This window comes from Electrophorus electricus, chromosome 7 (genome assembly GCF_041902795.1).
Source record: "Electrophorus electricus isolate QZ-2024a chromosome 7, ASM4190279v1, whole genome shotgun sequence".
Taxonomy (NCBI): domain Eukaryota; kingdom Metazoa; phylum Chordata; class Actinopteri; order Gymnotiformes; family Gymnotidae; genus Electrophorus; species Electrophorus electricus.
This window is the reverse complement of record NC_137503.1, coordinates 29,358,073-29,382,702: the sequence shown is the minus strand read 5'-3', so window position 1 is coordinate 29,382,702 and position 24,630 is coordinate 29,358,073. Positions and strand designations below refer to the sequence as shown.

General features: G+C 48.1%; 3 protein-coding genes across 8 annotated transcripts in view; all 3 read right to left on the bottom strand.

The window, feature by feature from the left end:
* LOC145658707 (nesprin-2-like) overlaps positions 1–19,908 on the bottom strand; it is a 31,777-nt gene extending 11,869 nt beyond the window's left edge. For 4 of the 6 annotated variants that reach the window (XM_081717330.1, XM_081717333.1, XM_081717336.1 and 1 more), the window contains exons 1-30: positions 19,761–19,907; positions 19,012–19,623; positions 18,682–18,797; positions 18,365–18,497; positions 18,120–18,242; positions 17,862–18,011; positions 17,464–17,760; positions 17,128–17,328; positions 16,682–16,843; positions 15,867–15,983; positions 14,732–14,940; positions 14,376–14,499; positions 14,101–14,283; positions 13,599–13,745; positions 13,197–13,373; positions 12,937–13,092; positions 12,379–12,534; positions 11,649–11,819; positions 11,313–11,446; positions 9,009–9,216; positions 7,870–8,052; positions 7,175–7,288; positions 6,874–7,028; positions 6,591–6,738; positions 6,271–6,365; positions 5,525–5,756; positions 5,079–5,273; positions 3,058–3,174; positions 2,319–2,474; positions 258–419 (exon numbers count right to left, since the gene is read on the bottom strand). In XM_081717330.1, coding sequence (XP_081573456.1) covers positions 258–419; positions 2,319–2,474; positions 3,058–3,174; positions 5,079–5,273; positions 5,525–5,756; positions 6,271–6,365; positions 6,591–6,738; positions 6,874–7,028; positions 7,175–7,288; positions 7,870–8,052; positions 9,009–9,216; positions 11,313–11,446; positions 11,649–11,819; positions 12,379–12,534; positions 12,937–13,092; positions 13,197–13,373; positions 13,599–13,745; positions 14,101–14,283; positions 14,376–14,499; positions 14,732–14,940; positions 15,867–15,983; positions 16,682–16,843; positions 17,128–17,328; positions 17,464–17,760; positions 17,862–18,011; positions 18,120–18,242; positions 18,365–18,497; positions 18,682–18,797; positions 19,012–19,623; positions 19,761–19,784 — 5,157 coding nt within the window. In that variant the 5' untranslated portion in view covers positions 19,785–19,907. Of the gene's footprint in view, positions 1–257; positions 420–2,318; positions 2,475–3,057; positions 3,175–5,078; positions 5,274–5,524; positions 5,757–6,270; positions 6,366–6,590; positions 6,739–6,873; positions 7,029–7,174; positions 7,289–7,869; positions 8,053–9,008; positions 9,217–11,312; positions 11,447–11,648; positions 11,820–12,378; positions 12,535–12,936; positions 13,093–13,196; positions 13,374–13,598; positions 13,746–14,100; positions 14,284–14,375; positions 14,500–14,731; positions 14,941–15,866; positions 15,984–16,681; positions 16,844–17,127; positions 17,329–17,463; positions 17,761–17,861; positions 18,012–18,119; positions 18,243–18,364; positions 18,498–18,681; positions 18,798–19,011; positions 19,624–19,760 lie in introns of all 6 variants that reach the window. The other 2 variants (XM_081717335.1, XM_081717331.1) reach the window with 2 other exon arrangements.
* Positions 19,909–20,412: 504 nt separating this feature from the next.
* On the bottom strand, positions 20,413–21,492 carry LOC145658708 (uncharacterized). The gene is made up of 2 exons (XM_081717338.1): positions 21,399–21,492; positions 20,413–21,261 (listed from the first exon to the last, which is right to left on the bottom strand). Exons 1-2 carry the CDS (start codon positions 21,420–21,422, stop codon positions 20,551–20,553), a joined length of 735 nt encoding a protein of 244 aa, XP_081573464.1. The 5' UTR covers positions 21,423–21,492; the 3' UTR covers positions 20,413–20,550.
* A 304-nt stretch (positions 21,493–21,796) lies between these two features.
* The window catches only part of LOC113569314 (uncharacterized), a 64,427-nt gene continuing 61,593 nt past the window's right edge, over positions 21,797–24,630 (bottom strand). Inside the window, exons 94-97 of the mRNA XM_081717329.1 lie at positions 24,229–24,336; positions 23,480–24,091; positions 22,829–22,936; positions 21,797–22,691 (exon numbers count right to left, since the gene is read on the bottom strand). Coding sequence (XP_081573455.1) covers positions 21,981–22,691; positions 22,829–22,936; positions 23,480–24,091; positions 24,229–24,336 — 1,539 coding nt within the window. The 3' untranslated portion in view covers positions 21,797–21,980. The remainder of the gene's footprint in view (positions 22,692–22,828; positions 22,937–23,479; positions 24,092–24,228; positions 24,337–24,630) is intronic.

The window sequence follows — 24,630 nt, the reverse complement described above, 5'->3', positions numbered from 1 at the left end:
ACATGTCCGTACCCTCATACAGATGCTGAAAACTGTTGCTGAGCTATTGATCTATTTATGCCGCTTCTATCCTTCTCCACGAGCTACCATGTACGCCTGAGGGATAATAGCATAATGGACAGGAATAACAGCACTATAAAGCGCCTTCTCAGATCTCACGGGGCAACAACCACGCTGCCAAGCTCCTGTTTTCTTCATGAAAAGTAAATTCGGCTACAGAGTGACAATGAGTAAATTACAGTCAAATTCGGCATTACCTTCTTCAGCTTCTCCACCGTCTCCTCTATGGTCAAGTGTTTATCACTATGGGCAACCTTGTGCTCCATATGGGCTAGCCAATCGCAAAGCTCCTCGTTTTTGTCCTTGAAAATGATCCAGGTGTTCAGACGGTCGGCGATCTCCTGTTTGCGCTTGGACACCTGCACACAGGCACAGAAGAGATGAGCTTAAAACTGATTCTGAGTCAGGTTAGCCACACAGATATGGAACTAAAACAGACAAACAAACGGTTTGAACTGCTCTTGCATTTTCCCAAACTATTGTGTCAGGACACAATAGAAGGAAGAAACGGGTTTTAACATGAAGACATTTTTATAGGTCTCATATTGGTGAATCCTACACCAAAGACCACCTACCGCTCCATCAACAGTCTAAAGCTCCAAAGACGCTCTTTACAAGACGGCTCACAGCAGCGCTCCGACTCAAAGGTGACTTATACAATCGCATCTCAAGGCAATTCTAAAAACCCAGTACATTGAAAGGCAGGCCAATGCGAAGCCTTTTTTTTTTTTTTTTCCAAAGCTCAGAATGTCTTATATATGAGACCCTTTCAACAAAACCCCCGTGTCACGGAGCGGGAGCCGCCGTACTGCTAAGCTATGAATAAAGGTTACAGCCTATATGGCTCCGAAGCTGCTGGTGCTGCCAGACACTAAGACTTCCTTTATTAGTATGCCCAAGCTCCATAGCCCAGTAGGGAACTGTGACAAGGCTTTGCCCGGTTCTCCCAGCCCCTCGGCCATTCACAACGTGCCCAATGTGCCTTTTACACAGTTCCATTAACTTCACACCTGAGAATGTAGAAGCAAGTGGAAGGCCTGGATCTGTAGCTGCCCTCTAAGTGCCATGGTTAGCAGGGTGAGAATCACAAAGAAATTGCACTTTAGACTCGAATTTGGCAGGTCTGTTTTATAATGGCCACTTCCTAAATAGTCTCTTGTTCACCATTTAGGTATTATTGGGGTCAAAGCATCAGGCTTTTTTCTATCTTTCTTTTTTTTTTTTTGTACCCGCTGTTTGAATCTTTAGGGCTTTTACTGCAATTTCATACGCTGGAGCTGCAGCTTTTGACACGGCTGATAACTATTCTCCAGAGACACTGGGCTCTGTTGTGATTGCTGACAGCTCTGGAGGACGTCTGATTGCCTTTGAACACACAGAGGACCTGGACCTAGCAGACTGAGCACGGCCCTGCTTCGCCATCTGCCATTCCATTCCAGTGAATAAGATTCCACCTGCAACCTGTTGTCCTCTGACACACACACACACACACACACACACACACACACACACGCGCACACGCACGCACGCAGCCTAACAATGCATAGTGTTAAAAACAAGCCAAACCCATAACAGCTACACAATAAACTGTGTTTTATTGAACAAGTCTCTCTGAAGCCCACTAAAGCCACAATAATATCCAAATGTGAAATCCTAAACATGTACTTTCTCTGTTAAGCTGCTCAAACCAATGGTTGTCAGTTTGGGTGAGATATTTAACTATTTGGGGCAGCAGGACTCACACCTACACACCGCATTAAGCCTTAGGAGTACTCTCTACATGCCTTAGCTCTGCTGAACTCCACACACACTTCTCACATATTTCTGGACCATTTCAAACATGCTGAGCAAATGTAAGTAATTTTCTGTAGGTACATACTCTTTAAAGAGCAATGAAAAGAGAAAAAAAAAGACATCTGGAGTAAATTCTCTAAGCTCAAAATCACTTTTCACCTTGTAAAATTCTCATCAACACTGAATTATTCTTAAGCATGCGTGCCTTTCGACTATTGTTCATATGCCACAGTTAAGAGAAAGCCCACTAGCACCTTTTCCAAAACCTCCAGGCATTACTAACTCTGGTCAGCTTTAAACAACGTTTCAGTCTTAATGGCTCCCTTTCACCAGTTTTCCCCTTTTTTCTCTTCCACGTGGCGATGTGAGTGTCTTTCCCCACCCATTTCCAGAGGCAGAGGCCCCAGCGGTGGGAGCATTGTGTGTCCCCGTGGCCCACACGTCCCCTTCTCTCTTCCACCCACCTTCAGGCAAACCTCTTCCCACTGGCTGTGGAGTTCGTCCAGCTGTCCCTGGAGCAGCGCAGCGTCTCCGGGCAGCACGTACTGCGACGCGTCGGCCTTCATGGTGGCCAGTCTCCTCAGTCCTTCGGCCCACAGCTCCAGGGCGTCCTCGTCCTCCTGCATAACACAGTGGCCGGCGCTGAGTCGAGCCCCTCCACTGTTGCTTCACGCTAAACCGGGTAGCCCCCCTCTCTCTCTCGCTCTCTCCCTCTCTCTCTCTGACACTCCGTCGCTAGCCGGCGGGATTAAGGCCTGCCGATCAGGAAGGGGGAGGGTAGGAGGCGGAGAGGGGGTAAATGGGGTAGTTTGAGGGGGGGAAGGGGGAGGCATTACAAACCCATAATAGCCCAGTAGGGGAGGTGGGGGGAGACCCAGCGTGTTGGTATTACTACTGGTTTCATGTGCTTTCCCCCCGCAGTTAACCCCTCCCTTTCAGTGCTTGATCAGCACACAACCGAAATAAGATTAGCTCAGCTTCAAAGCCTCATGATGCCATCAAATCAGGTGTCTTCTGAACACAGCTGGCACTAATGGTTATTTGAATACTTCAGTAGCCCAATTTCTAAACCAAATCACCTCACTCATTGTTGATCAGTGTTGAATCTCGTTTCCTACAGATTTTCAGTCAGTGCAATTCTGAAACCTGGCCGTGAGTAATCAGGTCAACAGTCCCCACTCATTGTTTCAATTAGGCAAGTACCTTGAAGAGTTTCTCTCGAAGCTCCAGGCTGTCTGGCAGTGGTTCCTTCAGTCTGACAGAAATCTTTTTCAGTTTAAGCAAACTGTCGGCGAGTCCAGCCTCACAGCTACTCCAGTTCTAGAATAAAGCAGGAGAAATTGCATTAATGCCGTTGGCTCTCGTTAGCTCCCTCTGCATTACAAAATGGACTTAAGTGCTTGGAATCGTAATCATTTGGTGTGTAACCTAAATCACTTTAACAAAGCCCACTCCAGTACTGCGTCAATTTTGGTTGTCCCCATATTCCTGATCTCAGACCTGATGCCACTGCTGAGGAATTTCCCGTCGCCGTGTTCATCATGAATTGTGTGGATTTGACTGTGGTGCTTGGCTGTCATGTTGTCACTGCAGTGTTAGGATCTCTGGTCATCGTCACACTTTCCTCAGTTAACCTACATGAGGTTATCACTCCTGCTAACCACTGTCCCAAACAGTAGAATCAGTCAGAGCTGGTTGTCTGTGGGCATGACTGTGATGTTGAACCCACAGTATCTGGTGAGTGTGCCAAAGGTATGGCGAGGCAAGGCAAGTCGATTTATATAGCACTGTTCATACAGAGTAGCCATTCAAAGTGCTTTAAGCTAAAAGCATGTTTACACTTGGTCGAAGTTCATTGTTCTGACGACTGACGGGGCCCACCAGGAAGCGAACACACCATGCAGGATTACTGTAACCTGCATGAGCTCCGTTAATCTACCGTGCTATTGCACAGAACGCCGGACCTTCTGTAACACTGGATTCCTTTCATAATTATGTTGTGTGCCCGTCTAGACCTCTAAAACTGATCTGCTTGCCTGGTCTACTTCTCTGAATCTCCATGTGTATGGGTTTAAACAGTCCAGTTTCATAAAGATGGTAATGCATTCACGCTCACATCATGCTTATGCTTATGTACATGTCATTTTTAATATTTCCATTAATGACAGAAGTAACGAGAACTATATTTCTGTAATGAAGATTAGGTCTCCATCAACTCCGATTCGACCAAATCCACAGCCATAAACACAATCTGTTTTATAATACTCTTATGCTTCTGAAATCCTTAGTTAGCTGGATCAAGTCTAGACTAGGAATAGCCCTAAACTTTAGTTTATTGGAAACGTAACTATTTTCCAATGTGTGAGACATCATCAGATAAGCCTGTACTTTCCTAGGCACAATACACTAAAATGTGAACTTGATACACTTTAAATGTGCAACAAAGGAAGGGAAATGGAGTCAAATGGACCAAAATGCACTATTATGATAATGATATGTGCACAATGTACTCTAATAATGGACTGAAAACAGGATCTAATGCCTATACTGGACAAGCATGCTAACTCTAACTCTCTCTAACACAGCTCTCTCTAACTCTCACCCGGATGAATGGTCTGCTTGTGAATATGTGTGAACAACCAGGAAGTTTGCTTCCTATAGTGATCCCAAACTGCCCCCTGCCACCAGTGACTCAGAGTGATAGAACCATGCTGCTTTATATGTAGATTAGATTACGTCTCATATCTTCCCAATTCCATCTCTTGATTGCCATAGTATAGTACAGAAAGGCACCAAAATGGAGTAACAAGGTCAGTGGCAGCTTCATGAAAGCACCAGGCAAATCAAAAGGAGTCTTCAAAAGCTCAAGGATTCCATACTTGGCGATGGATTTTCTACACAGGATGAGGACACCACTACTAAGGTTGATGAAGACCTGACGTGGGTTTTAAAGTCAGAAAAGGTTAGCTCTGGTGTATCTCAGGTGCTTTGAGATATGTATTATTTAATGTAACAGCATTGAGGTGGAGAACTGGGTTCTCCATTGACAGGCTAAACTTTCCCATGTTCCAGGATAATACCTTTAATCCCACTGTGCCACACGGAATACTACCAGACGGCCCCGTGTCAAATTAGTTCAGCGCTGTGCTCAGAATGTGTGCTCTCTCACATAGCGACTGGATCACAGTCAAAGAAATCGCAGTTATCCACTTAGAGTCCCTTACGTGAATGACAGTCTGTGCTAGAGTCTTCCTCTTCTCCAGCAGGCTACAGCTCTGCTCCCAGGCCTCCTGTAAGGCCCGGAGTTCTGTCGCCAGCTCAGACGGTGCCTGCGTGCCTGCCCGGGACAAGACGTGCCTGCCTTCCTGCACCGTCTGGGTGTAGAGCTGCTTGCGGGAGCTCAGCTGCTCCTGAGCCCACTACAGGGAGACAGTGAAGATGTGGTCTAAAGATGCTGGAACTTCACAATAAATGTATGCAGTTTACGATAATGTGGTCTGTCATGTTGCTGGCCAATGCCTGCAGCGAGATTTGCTGTGGCAATTGCAGCCTATTAATCATTCATGCAGCTCTTCCCAAAGAAATGATGCCTAAGGTTCCTGCAGCAAAGCTTAAGAAAGAGTCAATCTCATACACAACAATTTTATTTCTTGTTTCTCCGCATTCGTACCTCATAGTCCTGAATGGACTGTTGGAGCTGCTGAAGGCTGCAATTCACCATGCCAGCAGGGGGCAGTAGTGGTTCCAAGTCACCAAGAAGCCACCAGAGCCTTTTCAGGCCAGTGCTACAGAGCCTCCACTGCCGTGCCAGCTGCTCCAGGCACCTGCTGCGCTGCTGGACCGTGTGCAGTGTGCCCTGCCAGCGCTCTCTGAGCTGGGTCAACCTCAGAACCAGACCTCGCCTGAACGACCAAAGCCAGGATCAACACGGTGGGTAATGACGGCTCCGTTAGCATTAATGACAGGCCCATTAGCCCTTTGTAATGTAATGTTCACATGTCTATTAACGCATTTATCACAACCACACATTAATTACTGTTGAGCTTTATTAAAATAAGAGACAATTCAGCTGTCTGATAGTGAGCGTCACTGAAAATGAAGAATGATTTTGCTTCACATCTGTGATACATCATGTCTGGAGAGTAAGCCAGCTTGTTTGGTAACTGAACTCCTGCTTTAGTTATGATCTCCGCTGGGTCTGTGTACTGAGCCCTGCACGAGTGCTGCTGCTGCTGGTGCTGGTGCTGGTGCTGGGACCCCCCCCGTCCACACACACACACACACACACACACACACACACACACTATTTTAACTGCTTTGGAAGATGTTTCATTTCCAAAGCCTGCAGGAGCCAGTGTGTGCAGGGAACAGGAACCACCTAATGGGCCAAGGGCCACAGTGTGCGGTTTCACTCGCCTGTCCTCTGCTGGACCTTTCTGCAGCACACTCAGAGCCTCAGTGACCACAGCCTCCAGGAGCTGCTGACCAACCAGCACTTCCAGTTTCAGTTTCTGAACAGATACGCATGTTAAAAAGCATTCATACAAGGAGTTAAGCTTCAGCACTATATCGTCTGTATTTTTTCTCAGTATCTATCCGAAAACTCCCACGGATGCACTACTGAATATATTTCTTTGATGCCATCAATCAGTGACATATAACAACGTGACTGGCACAAACTCTTTTTCCCCCCAGGTACTATGCACGGGAGCGAAAGAGGCAAAGAGACACGAAACCTGGTGAGCGGCAAGCTGCTCCCTTACGAACGAGCCGTCTCCAGAAATCTCGCTGCACAGGCTGTCCTCCACTCTCTCTAGTAAAGCCATCCATGCCTGGCACTTCTGTTGGAAAGTCTGCACGCACAGCTGCTCACTATACATCTCCCTATCAAAAGAAGATCACACACACACCATCACGCATACCGGGCAGAAACATCTGACGTGTTGCAAGGGTAGCAGACGGAAATCCTGGATTCTCTCCCGCTCCTGGCATTGTGTGAGTGGTCGGAGAAGCACATACCTGTGCCTGTCCGTGGCCTGGGAGAAGAGCCACACCCACCGCGCGTTGAGGTCCCGCAGACGTTCGGCCTCACCTACCCCGATGACGAGTCTGAGGCCCTGCTCGTTCAGAGCTCCAAGGTCAGGGGTCAGACCACTCAGCTCCAATAGACCCATCTTACAGGACACAGAGAGCAAGACAGGGGCAGAGCGTGACTAAGTGAAAGGATTTATGCGAGACCAGATTGAGCCATATATTTAATTGTAGATTAGTCTTTAATCACTATTTTTGGTTGGAGAAACAGAGGAGTCAACTAGCTCACCTTCAAGCACTCTGTGTTTGCAGTGGGGGGCGTCATTAGGTCTTCAGAGCTTTTGAAACTTTGTTCTAGAGATTTCAAACCTTGACTGAAGGTGACATACTCTTCTAATTCCTCCTACATGTGTATACAGAATAACAGTTACTGATGCATTCTGTTGGCTTCACGAAATTCAGACCTCAGAGAACAATATGGCTGTGTTCGACATAGCGTACTTTGCTACTCACGTACTGATTCGCCCCCAGATCAGTATGCAGTATGGAGTAAGTGACCAAAAATTATTTTTCATATACATGAAAGATACCTGGATGACGTATACTTCCGCCAAATATTTCATATTCCAAATATTCCACAGCTTATCTTGTGTACTGCATCCCGGTGGTGGAAAATCTTTCATGAGTGGGCGAGTCCTTCATACGGTCACATGACCTCGTAGTATGGTTTGTGTTTGCAGCATACTGGATGCTATACTGCATGCTACTATCCAAACCAGTATACAGTATATACTGAGTATACAGTATGTAGTAGGCTATTTCGAACAACTGCTCTGTTGCATGATGGGATGCAGTACACCACGAAGATAGCTCTGGCTGAGTACTGGAATGGCATACTGATTTGGGGCCCAATCAGTAAATCAATAGTGGGCTATTTTGAACACAGCCTATTTCCATTGTAAATGTTATACGTGAAGCAAGCACCTGGAGGTGTAGCCGTCTCTTAGACAATGCCTGGCCCAGATGCCCAAGATCACGTGAGAGCAACCTGGTCTGTGATTGGATGAGTGGAGCTGCCTGGGGCTCCATCTGTGCAACAAGGGTCCTTGAGGCTTCCCATACTTCCCCAGCACTGTTCTGCAATGCTTCCATTTTGTCCTCCAAAAGCTAGTAAAGATACACAGGAAAGGTGTAAAACATGAAATTAATGCAGGACTGAGACAAGAAAAAACAAACCAGAATGACAGAGACAAATGCATACAGACAGAGAGAGAAAGACAGATATTCTGCCTTTACGGAGTGAGAGGGAGACAGTGAAACAGACAAAGAAGAAGAGAGAGAAACAGGGAGACAAGTAGCACAGACATTGATTGGCCACATTTCATCATTCTCGCCTCAATGCCGAGCTGAGACCGAAAGCCAGGCATATTCTCCTCATGGCTAGAACTACTATCATCTAGGACTGGGCGCCGTGCAGCTGTGCGTCAAAGCAGTGTACCAGTGCAGTTTGATTCCACACCTGATCCGCTCTGATCCGCAACCTTCTTTTCATCTTTTCTTCTTCTCGCTAGTTCATTGTTCATTTTTTATTTCCCAAGTACAACTGTACTAATTAGTCACTCAGAAATATCAGACCCTTTTTTTTGCAGGGACCAAAGCTGATATTTCTAAGGGTCTTTCTGGTATTACTCACAATGATTCCCTGAAATTACTCATGATGCTTCTCTGAGAAGGAAATGCTAGAGGTTTCTGTTATCCAAAACAACATTAGACTCAACTCCCCCTTTGAAGCAGTATACCACATGCAGGTATTTTTAACAGTGCTACTTTCTAACTCAGGACTCAATGTTCTGCTAGTATAAAAAGCTCCACAGATTCATTAGAATAATATAGCAGATCCCCAAAACCCATTATATCTTTACCTCACAAAGCCATTTTGCTTGCTCTATATCAGTTTCATGATATAGTGCAGCAATTAATATGTCATCATACATATTGGTGTTTATACGTCTGCATAAAGCAGCTTATTTTTTCAAAACTGCTCCCAGATTTTGCCGTTTGAAAGTTTGCACGCAGCAGCGGTTTGTTCTCCTGCGTTCGTGGTGTCGCGGGGAAGCACTCACGCCAATCGCGGCGATTCTGCCGTGAAGCAGAGTTACCCGGGCCTCCTGCTGTCCAGCCGGGCGCCTCAGGAGCACCTCGTACTGCTCCCAGAGATGGCTCAGTCGTCCAGAGCAGTCCAGGTAGAGTCGCCTGTACACTTTCCACAGCTCTAGCTCTGTCTGGGCCTTCTGCAGCTGTCTGTCCACATCCTGGACCGTCGCTATCCATCTGATACACACACACACATTTGGAAAATGTGTTTCTGTCAGCACCCTGGCCAAACGCTTCACTTACATGTCATATTTACACCTCCACTTGAAAATGGCCCAATTACAGAAAACTAAACCATTGATAAAATGCACATCTACATGATTCCAGAGTGTGCACTAGAAAAGAGACACTTTCTATCCACATAACATAATGTGCATTCACATCAGTGCACAAACCTGTTATAGGTGTATCATGGTTAATTTCAAAGCTTCTGAACCAGATTAAGTAACAACATCAAAGAGGCATCTACAAGATCATTTCTTTATATCCTGCTTTGGAAATGATGGATTTCACATACAATTGGTTCATATGAAAGTGTAATTCAAACTAAAAATGCTGATATCTTGAATTACATAACTGAGCAACCACATTTGGAAAGGACACAAAACTCTACAACTCCCAGCCCTGGCATAGTGCCTTGGACAAGCAGTGGACAGACTGAGACAGTACACAGTAGATAGAGAGACAATTGCACTGGCCGTGAGACAGCACCCAGCAGACTGACCGGTGCACTGGCCGTGAGACAGCACCCAGCAGACTGACCGGTGCACTGGCCCTCCACTGTTCCACCATCACTTCCCCTCCCCCACGCAGCCTGAGGCATCTCTGCCAGGAAATTGTGCTAGCAGGCAGACGACGTTCTCTAGGCGAGATATGATTTGCAGCCTGAGTTAGCACTTCCAAGAAACCAGCGTCTCCTGTCCGCCCCTTTAATCAGCCTGGCTGGAATCCCTCTGCAGCCGCTCAACCGCAGGAGTGAGTGTGAGCGCAAAGAAACAGATAATGGGAAGTAGCCAGGCGAAGAGAGAGAGAGGGCAACATCACAAGAGCAGAGTGGCTCCTCCTAATTCTGCCTGACAGTACCGTCTGGTGGACACACACCCTAGCATACCGATAGCATGTACATTAAGCTCAGTCAGTCACAACAGAATACCTAAATGTGCATCCTAGCATACCTAACCATCTCCAGTTCTTATTAGTGGTCCACCGAAATGACTTGTTAAATGGCCGATGCCTTTATTTAGAGAGCGGGGCGACCGATGGCAGATATGTAAGGCCGAGATCACGACTGATAAAATACAATTTAATTAACAACAATAATAATAAATGAGACACAAAATTGCTGAACTTAAATGAACATTTATTTAACTATAAATAGTTATGGCTTAGTTATTGTCTGCAGTGTCTGTCTGTACTCTGTCTGCAGTGCATTTGTTTTATATTAATTTAAAAAGGCATCAACTAAATGCCCACAGGTAACAGAAAAAAGAGAGCACATGAGAGTTGTACTACTGGGCTCTAAACAACTTTTTCACCACCATGCTCGTTATAAGCAAAATCGCCAATCTAAGCAATCAACAAATGGAAAAAAAACTCTCTTTGCACAGCCTGCTCATATCTAACAAGTGACTAGAGGTGAGAATAATGTGATACCACGGAGATTCTGCCCCACGTGTAATCAAGCTAATTATTCCAAGCTGGTGTACACACACACAGAAAGAGACACGTACACACACGCCCACACACACACTCGCACGTGCGCAAAGACACACACACAAACATACAGGTGTTCGTTCCCTAAAACGTTGGAAAGTCAGTAATGTTAAAGATGGCTTTCAGAGTCCTGTTAACATAGATTAAATCAAGTTAAATCTCCCACTAGCAAGTACAACTGACTGTAACTAACGTTTGGTAAACGTCTTATAACTATCAAATCAATCGCTTATGATGGCAGATTGTGGCGAGTTGTGGCGTGAACAATAGCCTTTGGAGCCCTGTAAGCTAACCAGCTAGTTTAGCTGGTTAAAGGCTTTCTGACATTACAATTCCCAAATAACATTCCCATTTCCTCACTAAATGACCGGAATCCATCTAATTATACAGACAGTAAATATCGTACATGAGCACAGGCATCAGCCGAAGCCGATTATCTCAAAATGGCCTTAATGCAGGACCTTTCAATCCAGTCTTATCAAAAGGACATCCTAGCAGAAGCCCTGCTGTTAAAGTGTGCAGTAGTTACAGTTGAGCGGCTGCAGGCAAGCTGTACTCACCGCGCCTTCTCGCCATACAGGCGGGCAGACATGAGCAGGGCAGTGCTGGGGTGGACTCTGCCACTCAGGTCTGAGCACAGACTGGCTAAGCTGGTCCACGTCTCTTCTGTCTTCACCGTTTCCATCTGAAGCTCCTGTGGGCAAGAGCCAGCTTCACACCAGACATTCGGACATTGAAAGAGGCACACGAGTGTCTCTAGCACCGTGCTTACTACGTCAGGGAGGAAATCACGCGCACACGTCTTTCCTTTAGCCAAGGTGTATTCACAGAGTCAGGCTATTCCCGGGTCACATGAAATCCTGCAAAGTATACCGTAACAGGCTTCAGCCTCTTACCTGGAGCTGCTCTGCATGGTCTCGGCTCTGCTCCAGGGAGAACAGTGGGCCTTTTCTGCACTGCAGCCGGTAAGCCACGCTGGCTGTTCCCAGAACAGCAGTCCTCAGCGTCATGTTCCACTGAGTCCACAGCTCCTTCAGCGCCGCCAGAGACGCCTGGACTGCACACAGCTGCAAACACCAAAGCTCATGAATCAGTCAATAATCTAGGTGAAAAGGAGTTTTACGTGCGCATATCATTAAGCTCTGTATCTCTGCGTATTGTCCAGTGCTGTGGACATTTAGAGATGGTAAAAGGTGCGTCTGCTTCCTTTGAGAGGCCTGCTGCAAATCTTTACAAACAACCGCACTCAGAGCATTGTTCAGTGGGTCAGCATAATTAAAGCAGACTGTGCTAGGATTAGATCTGCCAGAGGAGCATAGCCCCCCCTGAGTCATGGTTCCTGTCAAGGTTTCTTCCTCGTGCTCTAAGGAGTTTTTCCTAGCCACTGTCTCCCTTGACTTGCTCACTGGAGCTTGGAGATTTGTAAAGCTGCTTTGTGACAACAGTGCTAAAAAGTGCTATATAAGTACATTTGATTTGATTTGATTTGATTTGATTTGATTTAGGGATAATCCCATCCCCAGGGGACAAAAGTCCTGGATCTTCTCATTTCCAACGTTTCCTTGCTGTGGCAAACAACTACCCTGTGGCTTCAGTGTGATGTACAGTGAGGAGGTGAGAACTCACCTGCTGCAGGAGAGCTCGGCTCCGCTCCCTGGTGCGCTCCAGCGGGGTGGAGGACGCCCGATCTCCCGCATGCTGCCCGCCCGCCTGCTCCAACGCGTGCCGAGTTTCCAACTGCAGCAGCTCAGCAGATTTCAGCTTCAGCAACTCCTCCTCTCGCTGCACAGAAACAGTGACCGACGCCCCATCTATTTCACTCGCGCAGACGTCCTGGTGTCTAGGTCTGCTGTATCTGTCCAGCTACACTTCCCCCAGGATGCAAATCTCTTTGGTATATAAAATGGGAATGGTTAGCTATGCTCCCCAGCTGGGCTTCAGTGTAACCCTGTGCTATGAAGTGAAATGCTAGTTGGCGTGCCAGGGTGCGCGCGTCCACCCGAATGTAGTGTCAGGCAGGTTTAGGAAGAGCCGCTCTGAGGTGATGCTGCCTGCTCTCTCTTCTGCATCTCTCACTCACTCTCTCTTTGCCACAGACAAGCACATTATTAATCTAATTTTGGCTTCAAAAATGAAAGCTCAGTGCTTTGTGAATACTAGCCCAGTGAAGGATGTAGCACAGACCTTACAGTCCTCCAAGGCCTGGAGCATCTGTGTCCAGCCAGCTGGCCTCTCAGCAACATTCATTCTCTCTTCCAGCTTCGACATCCATCTGTGTAGTCGGCACAGTCGGCCCTCTCTGTCTGCGTAGGTCTGCTTTCTATACTCCATTTCATGCATCTGTAGACAAGCCGCATGGCATTTTACTAAGATCACTAAACACAAGTGACACGTGGAGTCTCCACGGTCCGGGGACAGTAGCGGATGAGAATCTCCGTCCCCACCTGGCTGTCAGTCTTCCCCCGAAGGAGGGTCCAGCGGAGATTGAGGGCCCCAAGCTGCTCGGCACGGAGCAAACGTTCGTTCCCAATGGCAGGGTGGTCCTCTGAGCTCACCTGCTCAATGGACTGGTTGAGGAAGTCAAGGCATGGCTGCCAGCTTGTCACTTCTGCTTTGGCATCCTAAAGAAAGCCAACAATCAATGCTCTCTCTCCTTTGTTTTACTACACAGGGCCTTATTTCAATTCCACATTTAACACTCCATTGCTCAGTTCCCCAATGCACGCAACTCAACGGGGCCAATTTCAGCTGCTCATAAAGGACCTTTGAATGAACTGGAGCAGAGCCATCGCGGGGTGGCCTAAAAGAAAGGTGGAGGGTTTGTGAATGGAGGTGGAGAGGGATACCTTCACTCTTTGCAGAAGCATGGCAAGCCCAGCGGAATCCAGGACATACTGCTCCCTATGGCTCTCCTCCTCCAGTCTGCTTTCCATGCGCTCCAGCCAGGAGGTCAGCTCAGCCATGACCTCAGTCTGAGACAGGCCTGCCAGCAGCTGGAACAGGGATACGTGGGCGGTGTTATAGCGCCAGCGATAGCTAGTTTTCACTGTCAGCTAAGCACTGCACAGTGTACAAGGAGTGTGGGCATAATGGCATAAAGACTTTCACAAAAACAACCAACAAGCAAGCAAAATGATCAATGAAACAACAATAAAGCAACAAACAAAGATACCAACTAGACAGTCATGAGGAGTTCACGTTGAAGAGCACACAGGTGGAACACTGTAGATATGAGAGTAATTGGTCAGAGAAAAACAGATATGAAGAAATATGTGGGGGATATGGGGGAGTTGGAGAGAAGTGGATGGAGTGAACTACAGAGAAAGATACAGAGAGAACCTGGCATACCTGTTGCAGTGTGCGCTGCACGGAGGGCAGAGTGTTTGTGAGATCTGTCCAGCCTTGCTCGAGCTGGGCCAAGCATTCTCGCACAGCCGGGGCGCCGCTGTCCGACAGATGCAGCACATCAGTGCCAGCCCTCGTGGCCATAGACATCTGCTCGGACCTGGTTTCCAGCTCCTTGACAAACTCCTGCAGCACACACCATTCCAAGCCTGGTCAGAAGCACGCTATTCCAAGCCCGGTTAGCAACGCTTAGACATCGGAGATTGAGTGAGAGTCACCATGAGCTGCGGCAGGAGGACCCTGGCGTCCCGCGGCCTAGAGCCACCCAGGCTGCTCCACATCTGCGCATGTGTGCACGTAGTAGCCATCCAACTCTCCAGCTCCGCTGAGCTGCACTGGAACCTGCAGAGCAAGTGAAAAGGTGCATAAAAATATATGCACAAAAAAACCCCCACTGTGTCAAGCCAATGACATTGTGCATGTTTTGATGACATTAGATCGTCACTAAAGCCTGGCACAATTGTCAGTGGTGTCAGAACAGGAAAAACCCGATAATGTGCAGTGCATGGAGTGAGAAGTGACGGTGCATGGCGAGACCACAGCAGTCACACTGCATGTGGTGTCTGAGTCACACCTATCGTAGCTGACTCGCATCTCCTCTGCGCGCTGAAGCTGCTGCTCCGCTCGTCTGTGGAGTGACTGCCAGTACGCCTGCAGCCCTGCTCCGGGGGCGGCCCGGCCGTCCCGTTCCCAGGACCAGCAGGGCGAGTCCTGCAGGAGGCTGGCCCAGTCCCGCAGCATCTCAACCTGGGGCCTACAGTCCTCCAGGAGCCCTAGTACCCGCTGGGAGCGCAGAAGGGTGGAAAAGGCCGGATGAAGGCCGGATGAAGGCCGGAGAACAGAGAGAAAGGAAAGACGGTTGAGAAAGAGCAAAAAAAAAATATTTTAAAAAAATCAACTCCGTAAGAAAGAAGTAATGAAACAGAGAATTAAAAAAACAGAAAAGAAAGTAAAAACTTTTTCAACATCTGTACTCGGCACTGGCTCCTCATCCCTCTCTCTCTCTCTCTCTCTCTCTCTCTCTCTCTGCCTCTCGCCACCCCTTTCAGTGCTATGGCAACACCAACCCCTCTCAAGCACTGGCCTTGGAACAGGAATGAGTTCGTCGTAAATCTATTACCGCCGTCCAATAGGCTCGGCTCACCGTTCTGCATGAGTCAATCGGGCTGAGAAATGAGCTTCCGTAATTGTGGGGGGAATAGAGGATACAAGAGTGGCCAGTGCAGGCGGCAGAACATGGAGTTCTGCAGATATGGCAACTGTCGTTCCAAGTAATTTGATTTGGAATAGAGTGTGCTAAAAAGGGGCCTGTACAGCTGGCGGTCCATGAGTCTCTCACAAAGACAAGACCCTCCTCTCCTGTGTCCTTCATGCTCCATGTAGCAAAGTCACTCATGCTGGATCATCTGGGGGAATCGCCAAATAACTCATCCGAACAGGATGGACCTCCTTATTGCCCCTGTATCACCGAGTCTAATGAGGTTTGGCAAAGAGACAGATGAACATCACCTGCTCAGAAACGCAGCAGGAGCCGCAAGCAACCGTGAAGCTGGCGAAGGGGAAAGCCTAATCGGACAATCAGGATGTCGGCATAAACCAGAAAGCTGGATATGTGCGCAGGACCTAACGCAGGCCAGAATTACCCAAGCGGGATGCGGGGGCTTCATCTTTCAGCTCGAACGAGTCTAACTCTGAGAAGGAGCTCTCACTTGGTAGGTGTGCAGGTGTTCCAGCTCAGGGTGGAGGTCTTCGCTGGGTAAAGCTGCATCCAGCTCCTCCAGCTGCGTGCTCAGCCTCCCCCTCACCTCCTCATACTGAGACCACTCCTGCCGCCGTGGGAAAGAGCACACACTGCATTCACTGGTTAATGCCCCCCCCCCCCCCCCCCCCACTGCTTAAAAAGGTGGCATTTGAGTTCTGTATTAATAACTGATATTCAGTACGTTGGTTCAACTGATTGCCACGCACTGGTTGAGAGTGTTCTTCCGCGGAAGAGCACTGACGTAGATGGCTACTTTTCCGATCACAGTCCGAGTCCGTGAGTGGGTGACTGGGCTTTGAATACTTCTGTATAATTCATAGCAGGGGATTCCCCCCCTCCCCACTTTTCTATTCAAAACCTCTATTCAAGTCCCACATACACTGTAGATGCTGTAGATTATGAGAACTGAGTGCTCGAATGGACGTTTAGTAGACAGGACTTTGGGCTATTGGCCAGCAGCTCGGGGTTCAAATGCTGCCATTAGCCACTGCTGGGCCCTTGAGGAAGGCCCTTAACCCTTTCAGCTGAAACATGTGACCAAAATATGACCAACTAAAGGCATTCCATCTGGCCTAGATCTCAATCAACTGAATCAGTAATATGACTTTATACCTTAAATACATGCATATTGGTTTTCGGACAATATTTGTGTGGAATCCTCAAAAGCAACATGGTGCTCACATGTTGGGAAACACTGGTATCTGAGACTGTGCACTCTGGTCAGGAAAGTGCGCTTTGGTTGGGACAGCCCTCCGTACATACCTGTATGTTATACTGCATGTGAATTCCTTGCTCTTGAGCCTGCAAAAGTAGGTCAGAGACCAACCGCTCAGTGTCTCCTTGGTCCTGTAGTGCCCCCTCTGGCAGCTGCTTGGAGAGATGTACCATCATGACGTGGTAGGTCTTCAGCTCCTGGAAGTACCTCTGTGACCACATTCATTAAAAGACAGCTGAATACAATGAGTAATGGACTCATCCAATCTCGAACAACATGACGCGCAGCCTGTGTGAACCGGCTGCCTGATATCTGCATTACTCACCCACACATGGTGAAGGTTTCATTTATGTTCTTGAGGTTCATCTATCAACTCGCCTATCAAAACATTAGACTTGTACAACATGGGTATACAGTGCTAAGTAGTTCGCCATGGTGGGAACGCTGCGCTACACTGGAATAAAGCTACAGGGCTGATGGATGCGCATAGTACCTTGTGTTGCAAGAGGAGGCTCTGGAGCTGGTGGTAGCTTAGAGGCCGTGTGTTCCTGGTGTGCTGCAGCCGTTCAGAGCCCAGCTCCGCGAGAGCCTCCAGGCCCTGCAGGAGCGCCCGGGAACAGCGGCGGAGCGCCGGACTCTCCCCCGACGTCTCCCGCAGCTCCCGCATGGAATTCCACACTCCACTCCGTGCACTCTGATAGGACGGCAGAAGGGTGACGGGAGAGTCGGTGACGCTCAGGTAAACGACTACGTAGCAAGAAGGCGGATTCAATCCGCGGGGAGGTTCGCTGGAGACCCCGTGGTTCAAACGAGGGCAGGGACGTTCTACCTGCTCGCTGGACATGTCCAGAAGCAGGCTGCTGGCGTCGCTCTGCTGAGGGACCCTGACCTCCAGCACAGACACTGGGCTCTCCAGCAGGCACTCCTGGAGCCGAGACGTGTGACCCAGCCACACGCTTAGCTCCTTCTCCCGACATGCCAGGGCTCTCTGAAGAGACACCACGCAACTCCGGAGATGCTCCAGACAGGCAGATGCGTCAGACGCCCCGGGGCCGGAAAGGGCAGCGAATTCCGAGCCCAGGCTGCTGGTCTCAGTGGCCACGGAGGCCAGCTGTGCTGACAGACTCTGGGAGACCAGGAGAGCAGAGGCCAGACATCAGCGAGACCCCACGAGGCACCCGCAGTGGCGGGCCAAACCCAGCTGGCTGACAGATAACGTGGGGTTACCTGCAGGACGAGCAGCCGGAGCTGACCTGCCTCCCGGCGTGTCTCGGGGGGGCACCGCAGGGTGTGTGTGATGCCGCAGAGGGTGTGACTCAGGCCGGTCAGAGCCTCACCGAGCTCAGACTGAACAGCATCCCAGGCCTCTTCTGCAGCCTGCAAAGTCCAGGATCTGTTACTTAAATGCAAGCCAAGGGCTCCCTGTCTGAGGAATAACTCAGTTCTGTAATGGGATAGAAGACAACTTGACAGCCTCAAACTCACCGGCGTGCCCACATCTTGTGTGGCATGACGAAGACAATGGAGCTGCTCGGTATATCCACGCAGTTCCTGTGCGAGATGGGATCCAGAGACATCCCTCACCTCACCCTCAGCTAGCACACTCAACTGCAGAGAACATGATCACATGAAAGCCATTATAACAGTTTAGTGCATATAAGCGCATCGTGGAAAGAGATTCACATACACAGAGTGTCAGTTTATAGTCTTTGTACAAGACTGACACTGACCTCTGATGTAGTTCTATCTTGCTCTGTGCTGACTGAGTCCAGAAGAGTCTGTAGGCTGGATAGAAGCTGGATCCATCCCTGGTTGCCGGTAGCCTTCTTTACTGGTGACCCAGTGTCACTATAACTTGTTCCACTGCACACAGACACAGAGGCGGGGGGGGATATGACACACGTTTTGCTCTTTATTGTGATACATCAGCAACCTCCCACTGAATACAGTTCATGCATTACAACAAGATTCCCACTTGACTTTCTGGAAAATTGCGCGGTGCCACCGTGAGGTCCTGGCTAACAAGTGAGACTAACAAGCGTCCTACCCTGTGTGCATCCCAGATGAAGCCTGCTCCTCCCACGCCACATTGGGGGAGTAGACGTGGCGACCGATAGCTTTGATCAGATCCCTCTGCTCACGCAGCTCACCACGCACATCCTGCTGGAAGACAACGATGATTAATCACATGACCACATGAACTACAAGTTCAGTGCAGTTCAGTGAACAAGTTAGTATGTCTTAATACCTCAGTAGTTCAGCCCTGTCCAGTGAGAGCTTAAGACTGATACTTAAAGAGATGAGAATATGTGCAGTAGTGCATGCAGGAGGTAAGACATGAGGGATTACAAGATGGAGGAGTAAAGTAACAGTTTACCAGTGCTGTGTGCTCCTGAGGACCAGTGTCTGCGTCTGGGCGAGAGAGCTTCAGTGTGGCCACTGAGGGCTCCTCCACCTCACTGACTGGGCTGGCTGCCTGTGGGACCTTACTGAAAGCAGCCTGTATCTCTGCTCCTTCCTCTGTGGGTCTGCAGATGGACCTTTCCTCTTCCACACGGTCAGGTAACATCTCCTGAGGGACTGGCTGGGTCCCCTTGCTCATGGCCTCCACGTCTACAGCTTCCACAAGAGGCTTTACTGTGAACGGTCCTGTCTCTCCTGGTTTGAGATCAGCTGCTGGTATCACTCCTTGAGGTTCCTCCATTACTGCAGCACGTCTGATGTCCCGAAGCACGTCCTCAGGCTCGGTAGCGCTCGATTCAGATGGTCTGGAGAGTTGTGAAGCAGGCTCGGTTCTCTCTGGTATTAGTGTGTCGAGAGGCTGGGCAGATGTGTCAGGCACAGAACTCCTGTCTTCAGCAGCTGTGCTACTGTCTGCTGTTACTGGATCGAGTTTCTTAAGCTGTGTAGGTGAAGGACTATGTTCAAATTTAGTCTCGCTGTTCAGGGGCAAAGACTCCATGTAATTTGCTTCTTTGACAGTTGATTCCTGTAGAGTAAAAAAATGAATTTCAGTTGTTAACAATATGAAGACACAGTACATGTCTGTACACCAGAGAGAGCTTAACTAAAAGATGTGAAAAGCTACTGAATTCAGAAGTGATACGACAGGAAGGTAAATCTTACCTTAGTGACAGACACCTGGACCATGGTCGGAGCATCCGGTTCAGCACTCTCCTGGTTCAGAGGTTCTTCTAGGTTCTGGTTAAGATGCGTCACGGTGGGAGCAGAGGGTTAAACAAGACACACAGCAGGATGCAGTGAGAAACAGTACACGTACACACACACACACACACACACACACACACACACACACACACACACACACACACACACACACACACACACACACACACACGACACTCACCCTCATTCGGTGCTGTTGGTACTAAATGCTGTTTAATGGTTTTTACACACTGCTTAACAAGGGGATATTTCAGTTTTGAGAATCCTGCAGTAGTGAGTGTGATATTCACTATGTGGCTTCAATTGTTAGCAATCCACTGATTTTCATTAAGCGTTTCCGTTCCCAGAGTAGCACAGATATTGATGGCTACTTCTCTGAACACAGTGAGAGTCTGGCAGTGACTGTGCTTTTTACACTTCTACATCAGATGCTTATCCACGGCTGGACTTCACACCTTTTTAATTCACAACCTCAAAGTCCCACATACACTGTAGTTGATGGAGATATGAGGACTGACCCCATCAATGAAACTCAGTGTTTTCCACCAATTTTCTCTTATGCCTTAAACCCGTATAGTTTGATTTCTGACATTATTTAACACACTCTGCACCTCGTGCCTGACAACAAGGATAATTAATGACATGTACTACAAGTTCAGTGCAGTTCACCTTCAGTGAACAAGTTAGTATGTCTTAATACCTCAGTAGTTCAGCCCTGTCCAGTGAGAGCTTAAGACTGATACTTAAAGAGATGAGAATATGTGCAGTAGTGCATGCAGGAGGTAAGACATGAGGGATTACAAGATGGAGGAGTAAAGTAACAGTTTACCAGTGCTGTGTGCTCCTGAGGACCAGTGTCTGCGTCTGGGCGAGAGAGCTTCAGTGTGGCCACTGAGGGCTCCTCCACCTCACTGACTGGGCTGGCTGCCTGTGGGACCTTACTGAAAGCAGCCTGTATCTCTGCTCCTTCCTCTGTGGGTCTGCAGATGGACCTTTCCTCTTCCACACGGTCAGGGAGCATCTCCTGAGGGACTGGCTGGGTCCCCTTGCTCATGGCCTCCACGTCTACAGCTTCCACAAGAGGCTTTACTGTGAACAGTCCTGTCTCTCCTGGTTTGAGATCAGCTGCTGGTATCACTCCTTGAGGTTCCTCCATTACTGCAGCACGTCTGATGTCTCGAAGCACGTCCTCAGGCTCGTGAGCACTCGATTCAGATGGTCTGGAGAGTTGTGAAGCAGGCTCGGTTCTCTCTGATATTAGTGTGTCGAGAGGCTGGGCAGATGTGTCAGGCACAGAACTCCTGTCTTCAGCAGCTGTGCTACTGTCTGCTGTTAATGGATCGAGTTTCTTAAGCTGTGTAGGTGAAGGACTATGTTCAAATTTAGTCTCGCTGTTCAGGGGCAAAGACTCCATGTAATTTGTTTCTTTGACAGTTGATTCCTGTAGAGTAAAAAAATGAATTTCAGTTGTTAACAATATGAAGACACAGTACATGTCTGTACACCAGAGAGAGCTTAACTAAAAGATGTAAAAAGCTACTGAATTCAGAAGTGATATGACAGGAAGGTAAATCTTACCTTAGTGATAGACACCTGGACCATGGTCGGAGCATCCGGTTCAGCACTCTCCTGGTTCAGAGGTTCTTCTAGGTTCTGGTTAAGATGCGTCACGGTGGGAGCAGAGGGTTAAACAAGACACACAGCAGGATGCAGTGAGAAACAGTACACGTACACACACACACACACACACACACACACACACACACACACACACACACACACACACACACACACACACACACACACAACACTCACCCTCATTCGGTGCTGTTGGTACTAAATGCTGTTTAATGGTTTTTACACACTGCTTAACAAGGGGATATTTCAGTTTTGAGAATCCTGCAGTGGTGAGTGTGATATTCAGTATGTGGCTTCAATTGTTAGCAATCCACTGATTTTCAAAACTGGTTTTCCACCAATTTTCTCTTATGCCTTAAACCCGTATAGTTTGATTTCTGACATTATTTAACACACTCTGCACCTCGTGCCTGACAACAAGGATAATTAATGACATGTACTACAAGTTCAGTGCAGTTCACCTTCAGTGAACAAGTTAGTATGTCTTAATACCTCAGTAGTTCAGCCCTGTCCAGTGAGAGCTTAAGACTGATACTTAAAGAGATGAGAATATGTGCAGTAGTGCATGCAGGAGGTAAGACATGAGGGATTACAAGATGGAGGAGTAAAGTAACAGTTTACCAGTGCTGTGTGCTCCTGAGGACCAGTGTCTGCGTCTGGGCGAGAGAGCTTCAGTGTGGCCACTGAGGGCTCCTCCACCTCACTGACTGGGCTGGCTGCCTGTGGGACCTTACTGAAAGCAGCCTGTATCTCTGCTCCTTCCTCTGTGGGTCTGCAGATGGACCTTTCCTCTTCCACACGGTCAGGGAGCATCTCCTGAGGGACTGGCTGGGTCCCCTTGCTCATGGCCTCCACGTCTACAGCTTCCACAAGAGGCTTTACTGTGAACAGTCCTGTCTCTCCTGGTTTGAGATCAGCTGCTGGTATCACTCCTTGAGGTTCCTCCATTACTGCAGCACGTCTGATGTCTCGAAGCACGTCCTCAGGCTCGTGAGCACTCGATTCAGATGGTCTGGAGAGTTGTGAAGCAGGCTCGGTTCTCTCTGATATTAGTGTGTCGAGAGGCTGGGCAGATGTGTCAGGCACAGAACTCCTGTCTTCAGCAGCTGTGCTACTGTCTGCTGTTAATGGATCGAGTTTCTTAAGCTGTGTAGGTGAAGGACTATGTTCAAATTTAGTCTCGCTGTTCAGGGGCAAAGACTCCATGTAATTTGTTTCTTTGACAGTTGATTCCTGTAGAGTAAAAAAATGAATTTCAGTTGTTAACAATATGAAGACACAGTACATGTCTGTACACCAGAGAGAGCTTAACTAAAAGATGTAAAAAGCTACTGAATTCAGAAGTGATATGACAGGAAGGTAAATCTTACCTTAGTGATAGACACCTGGACCATGGTCGGAGCATCCGGTTCAGCACTATCCTGGTTCAGAGGTTCTTCTAGGTTCTGGTTCAAATGTGTCACGGTGGGAGCAGAGGGCTAAACAAGACACACAGCAGGATGCAGTGAGAAACAGTACACGTACACACACACACACACACACACACACACACACACACACACACACACGACACTCACCCTCATTCGGTGCTGTTGGTACTAAATGCTGTTTAATGGTTTTTACACACTGCTTAACAAGGGGATATTTCAGTTTTGAGAATCCTGCAGTGGTGAGTGTGATATTCAGTATGTGGCTTCAATTGTTAGCAATCCACTGATTTTCAAAACTGGTTTTCCACCAATTTTCTCTTATGCCTTAAACCCGTATAGTTTGATTTCTGACATTATTTAACACACTCTGCACCTCGTGCCTGACAACAAGGATAATTAATGACATGTACTACAAGTTCAGTGCAGTTCACCTTCAGTGAACAAGTTAGTATGTCTTAATACCTCAGTAGTTCAGCCCTGTCCAGTGAGAGCTTAAGACTGATACTTAAAGAGATGAGAATATGTGCAGTAGTGCATGCAGGAGGTAAGACATGAGGGATTACAAGATGGAGGAGTAAAGTAACAGTTTACCAGTGCTGTGTGCTCCTGAGGACCAGTGTCTGCGTCTGGGCGAGAGAGCTTCAGTGTGGCCACTGAGGGCTCCTCCACCTCACTGACTGGGCTGGCTGCCTGTGGGACCTTACTGAAAGCAGCCTGTATCTCTGCTCCTTCCTCTGTGGGTCTGCAGATGGACCTTTCCTCTTCCACACGGTCAGGGAGCATCTCCTGAGGGACTGGCTGGGTCCCCTTGCTCATGGCCTCCACGTCTACAGCTTCCACAAGAGGCTTTACTGTGAACAGTCCTGTCTCTCCTGGTTTGAGATCAGCTGCTGGTATCACTCCTTGAGGTTCCTCCATTACTGCAGCACGTCTGATGTCTCGAAGCACGTCCTCAGGCTCGTGAGCACTCGATTCAGATGGTCTGGAGAGTTGTGAAGCAGGCTCGGTTCTCTCTGATATTAGTGTGTCGAGAGGCTGGGCAGATGTGTCAGGCACAGAACTCCTGTCTTCAGCAGCTGTGCTACTGTCTGCTGTTAATGGATCGAGTTTCTTAAGCTGTGTAGGTGAAGGACTATGTTCAAATTTAGTCTCGCTGTTCAGGGGCAAAGACTCCATGTAATTTGTTTCTTTGACAGTTGATTCCTGTAGAGTAAAAAAATGAATTTCAGTTGTTAACAATATGAAGACACAGTACATGTCTGTACACCAGAGAGAGCTTAACTAAAAGATGTAAAAAGCTACTGAATTCAGAAGTGATATGACAGGAAGGTAAATCTTACCTTAGTGATAGACACCTGGACCATGGTCGGAGCATCCGGTTCAGCACTCTCCTGGTTCAGAGGTTCTTCTAGGTTCTGGTTCAGATGTGTCACGGTGGGAGCAGAGGGCTAAACAAGACACACAGCAGGATGCAGTGAGAAACAGTACACGTACACACACACACACACACACACACACACACGACACTCACCCTCATTCGGTGCTGTTGGTACTAAATGCTGTTTAATGGTTTTTACACACTGCTTAACAAGGGGATATTTCAGTTTTGAGAATCCTGCAGTGGTGAGTGTGATATTTAGTATGTGGCTTCAATTGTTAGCAATCCACTGATTTTCAAAACTGGTTTTCCACCAATTTTCTCTTATGCCTTAAACCCGTATAGTTTGATTTCTGACATTATT